Genomic DNA, 4,986 nt, shown 5'->3' on the forward strand with positions numbered 1-4,986 from the left:
ACTATAGGCCACACTACATCATTTTTCTTGATCACAATCAGTTATTTCTAATGCTACTCGGTTAATAATAAGAATATAAATTTTCATGGACAGCGGTTATTACAGTGGAGAGCTTACATGTTTTTTTTTAATGATTTTGTGCTCAGGGCGGCCCATTGGCCGAGTGGTTAGCGTGTCAACCTCACAGTGCAGAGTTCGTAGTTTCGATCCCAGCTCCGGCCTTCCTGTGTAGAGTTTGCATGTTCTCCCCGTGCTTGCGTGGGTTTTCCCCGGGTACTCTGGTTTTATCCCACATGCAAATTGTCCCAAGGTGTGAGTGTGAGCGTGGATGGTTGTTCGTCACTGTGTGCCCTGCGATTGGCTGGCGACCGGTTCGGGGTGTCCCCCGCCTACTGCCCGACGACAGCTGGGATAGGCTCCATCATCCCCTGCGACCTTTGTGAGGATAAAGCGGATCAGAAAATGGAAATGGATTTTGCGCTTGAAAATGACTCTCTGTTGTAAAGAACAAAGTATTGTCACACTATCAAATGTCCTGCCTGTAATTCATATTTTCATTGAAGTGTTAGGGGAACAAAACTAAGTTTTGTTTTTTTTTTCGTCATATATTTTTACATATAATCATGAACTGTTCTACCTTACCAAATTTCTTGCGATGATGTGTCTGTATTAGAGAACGTTATCTTTGTGATGAGCTGTACATGGATTTATCGCATCTTGTGGTTTCAGGACCAACAGGATGCCAACGGTGGCACTGAGCAGCACCAAGAAGGCGGGACCACCAGATTTGGGTCCACGGTGGGCTCAGAAGGAGGATCTGGGCCTCCGGAGCAGAACGGCCTGCCGCCCTCCGCCAGGCCCCCCCGCGTGGCGGAGGCCGACGAGGAAGACGATGAGGAGTTGACGCTCAAGTACGGCGCCAAGCACGTCATCATGCTCTTCGTCCCCGTGACGCTGTGCATGGTGGTCGTCGTGGCGACCATCAAGTCAGTCAGCTTCTACACGCAGAACGACGGACAGAGGCTGTGAGTGGACAAAAACGGGTGCGGCCACTGGGTGGCGCCATTTCAGCATTTCATGTACTTTTCACGGTTCTTAAACTTTTTGGTTCAAGGGAATTTTTATAATTTTTTTTTTTTAAATAAGAGTTACCATGTGTACCCGTTCATGCCATAGAAATTAAGAAGTTGGCCATTTTCAAAAAGAAAGCAAAAAAAAATTTATATATATATATATATATATATAGAGAGAGAGAGAGAGAGAGAGAGAGAGAGAGAGAGAGAGAGAGAGAGAGATATTTTTTTTAAGTTGAAAATTAGTGTTATGAGTTCAACTCGCAAACCGAGAACCACTGCGTGAGCCGATCATCTTCATCTCCCGTTATCCTCTTCTTGTGACAATCGCGTTCCCTCTCTTGTGTACCCGTCAGGATCTACACGCCGTTCCCGGAGGATACGGACACGGTGGGCCAGCGGGCGCTCAACTCCATCCTCAACGCCACCATCATGATCACCGTCATCATCGTCATGACGCTGGTGCTGGTGCTGCTCTACAAATACCGCTGCTACAGGGTGCGTCACGCCCGCCCGCCCGCCCGCCACGGCTTATTTGTCGGCCACTTTAACACAGAACCCAGCAAAAGGGCAGGGTGTTGCCGTAACTGCGTGCGTTCACACAGCGATGCGGCACCCGACTAATATCTGGTTAGGACATCAAAGTGCTTCTGGTAAACCAAAGATTCTTGTTAAATCAAGACCAATTTCGACAAAAACCCCCCCCCAAAAAAAAAACATTAATAGTGACCTGTTTATTTCTTAAAATTAATTTTTTTAATCAAGTATTGGTATTTTTTTTTTTTTTTTAAACTTAATGACGTTTTTTTCTTATAAATGTCTTAAATGGGATTTTTATTTTTGACAGAATTTCTCTCTGGTAACAAGTTAACAATTGTGATTTTAGTCTCTTAAAACTACTGAAGGTTTCTTGTCAGTTGAGGTTTTGGGGTGAAATTAGCCTTGTGTTAACAGTACAATTTAATTCTCAAATGAATAAACTGTCTGTTCTGTGCTGAAAGTTTTTTTTTTGCGTGAAAGTTCAAATTGGACTTTTTTTTTTTTTTTTGTCTTCAAAAACTGACTTTCATAAAAAATACATATCTATGTAAGATTGCAACTCGTAACTTTTTTTTCTCGTGCAACTTTTCTATTTCAGTCAGATGTGCCACTTTTTCCCCCCCCAACAAAATAAGGATTTTTGTAATGATACAATTTTTTTCCCTGGAAAATTACATTTTTTTTCCCCCTTCATAATGCTATATTTTTCCGTCCCTAAAATAATGACTTTAAAAATTTTTTAAATTGTGACATATTTGTCTACATACTGCATTTTTTTATATGACATTTCTCGACTGACAATGTTGACTTTTTGTCCTTTTTAAAGTCCAACTTTATTCTTGTCTTGGCAAAAATCCTGCCTTTGTTTCCATACCATAGTGTTTTATTGTCGTCGTCCCCACACACACACACACACACACACACACACACAAATTAATTGCTTGCTTGCCATTAAATTATGACTTATTGTCTCATAAAATGAGGACTATTTTTTATTCTTCTTGTTTTTGGTTTTTTCTTAGGTGATCCAAGGGTGGCTCTTCATCTCCTCCTTGCTCCTGCTCTTCTTCTTCTCCTTCATCTACCTCAAGTAAGCTCCCCTTATCCCTCTTATTTCACCCCTCCCTCCCCTCTCCCATTTTACCTTCCATCCCGTCGCTCTCCGTCCCTCCGCCAGGGAGGTGTTCAAGACCTACAACGTGGCCATGGACTACATGACGCTGGCGGTCATTGTGTGGAACTTCGGCGTGGTGGGCATGATGTGCATCCACTGGAAGGGGCCGCTGCGCCTCCAGCAGGCCTACCTCATCATGATCAGTGCTCTCATGGCGCTGGTCTTCATCAAGTACCTGCCCGAATGGACCGCCTGGCTCATACTCGCCGTCATATCCGTCTACGGTGAGTATGAGCCGCCTCGGGCCGACCCCCCGCCTGCCGTGACATTTTTGCCCCCCCCGTCTCATGTCGGTGTCCGTCTTCAGATCTGTTGGCAGTGCTGTGTCCCAAAGGCCCTCTGAGGATCTTGGTGGAGACAGCTCAGGAGAGGAACGAGCCCATTTTTCCTGCCCTCATCTATTCATGTACGGCCATTTCTGACACCTGCGGTACACAACACTAGAGCGGGGTGATGATGCAAAAAACAATAAGCGCCATTATTTTTATTGATATTGAAGTTACGATGACTAAACACAATTAATCACTGATTTCTAAACTTAGTGGTACAAGAGACATCGCTCCCATGCCGCACACAACTTCACTTTGGGCGTTTCTGAAAATACGGTAGCTTTGCCTCTCGCGGTCCTTTGGAAATTTGTGTTTGTTTTTAGAACATCGCGATTGGTCGCATCAAACAGTCTCATTGGGCCAGATCTAACCCACAAGCCGCGTCTTCACCATCTTTGATTTAGAGCCTTCTCGTAAACCTCAGGCGTGTTTTTGCAAACATTACCAATCATTTCGGGATCTTGATAACACACATGCGGCCGTGTGTTTCGATGTAGCAACCTCGGGGTACATATCATGCGTGTCTTTGGCATGTGAAAAGAAGCCACATGAACACAGGAAAGAGCACACAGGAGCCCAGATTATAAGCGTCAGTGCATTCTTCGTGGCAGCCACCATGGCTAACCACGCTGGCGTCTTATAGAAATAAAGCAAGAAGGCTGTGAACTTTTCCTCCCCCACCCCCCGCAGCGACCATGGTGTGGCTCGTCAACATGGCCGACACGGACACGGCATTTAAGAGGAGCCCGACCGATGCGACGTCGCCTCAGCCCGAGCATCAAGAAGGTGAGCGGTGCCGCCGATTCTCAGTAGCGCGCGTCCACGTTTTAGAGCAACGTGCTAACTAATAGCCGTGCGCAGGAACGGCGCCCCCGGCGTCGCCGCCCGGTCCGTCGGGGGACAACGGAGGCTTCACGCCGTCCTGGGTGACCCAACAGGAGCACCAGCTGGGGCACATGCAGTCCACCGAGGACTCTCGGCGGGAGATCCAACAGTTGCCTTCGGACCGGCCGCCTGTTGAGGATGACGACGAGGAGCGTGAGTGGAATGTTTGGTCTTTTAGAATATCGACATGTTACGAGAGCGTATGTGAGCGCAAATATGATGTCTCATGTCCTTGACGCAGAAGAGGGGAGGAGGACAAAGAGGTGACAAGACAAGGGGGGGGGCTAGAGACCGGGTGCCAGGTGTGAATTGAACACGTATACAGACAGTCAGATGAGGGGACAAGAGGCACTAAAATATAAGCAAGCGATCCATGAAATAACATGAAATTCATATTTAAAAAAACTATGAGGAAAATGATTTCAATAATTGTATGTGTTAGGATAGAAATCAATATATTTACGGAAGAAATCCGGCAGAAATCCGATATTTCGTGTTCAAAAAGCTGAAATTTCGAGGATTTGGAATTTCGGACAGTTCAAAATGTTAAAAGGAACTCGGAGCACGGGTCAACAGAGACCAGGGGAGCTGAGGACAAGGGACGCCCGAGACTGGGGTCATTCGGGATGAAGGGCTGTCATCACCAAAGGACCAGCTCGGGAAATGGGGCGCTAATGACACGGGGCGGCGAGAACGAGGAGCTGTCAGGCCAATGTGGCAGGCATGGAGCCGCACGCCGTGGTCACATACGCCTCGTTGTGTCCTCAGGGGGTGTCAAGCTGGGCCTGGGCGACTTCATTTTCTACAGCATGCTGGTGGGAAAAGCCTCGGCCGCCGCCAGTGGGGACTGGAACACCACGTTGGCCTGCTTTGTGGCCATCCTCATTGTGAGTCGCAGCTAAGCCGCACTCCACCCCCGGCGGCGCCGTCGTAAATGAGCCGCTCGCTTGCCTGCCAGCTTGACGTAACCCCCCTCCCCCCCCCC

The 4,986-nt window shown here is 47.4% G+C and overlaps 1 protein-coding gene across 1 annotated transcript in view; it reads left to right on the forward strand.

The window, feature by feature from the left end:
• psen1 (presenilin 1) overlaps positions 1-4,986 on the forward strand; it is a 9,224-nt gene that overhangs the window by 2,068 nt on the left and 2,170 nt on the right. Inside the window, exons 3-10 of the mRNA XM_019872329.1 lie at positions 730-1,025; positions 1,430-1,571; positions 2,636-2,703; positions 2,791-3,011; positions 3,095-3,193; positions 3,807-3,902; positions 3,978-4,154; positions 4,770-4,888. Of these exons, the coding sequence (XP_019727888.1) occupies positions 730-1,025; positions 1,430-1,571; positions 2,636-2,703; positions 2,791-3,011; positions 3,095-3,193; positions 3,807-3,902; positions 3,978-4,154; positions 4,770-4,888 (1,218 nt within the window). The remainder of the gene's footprint in view (positions 1-729; positions 1,026-1,429; positions 1,572-2,635; positions 2,704-2,790; positions 3,012-3,094; positions 3,194-3,806; positions 3,903-3,977; positions 4,155-4,769; positions 4,889-4,986) is intronic.

Source organism: Hippocampus comes, unplaced genomic scaffold (genome assembly GCF_001891065.2).
Source record: "Hippocampus comes isolate QL1 unplaced genomic scaffold, H_comes_QL1_v1.1 scaffold92, whole genome shotgun sequence".
In the NCBI taxonomy this organism is placed as follows: domain Eukaryota; kingdom Metazoa; phylum Chordata; class Actinopteri; order Syngnathiformes; family Syngnathidae; genus Hippocampus; species Hippocampus comes.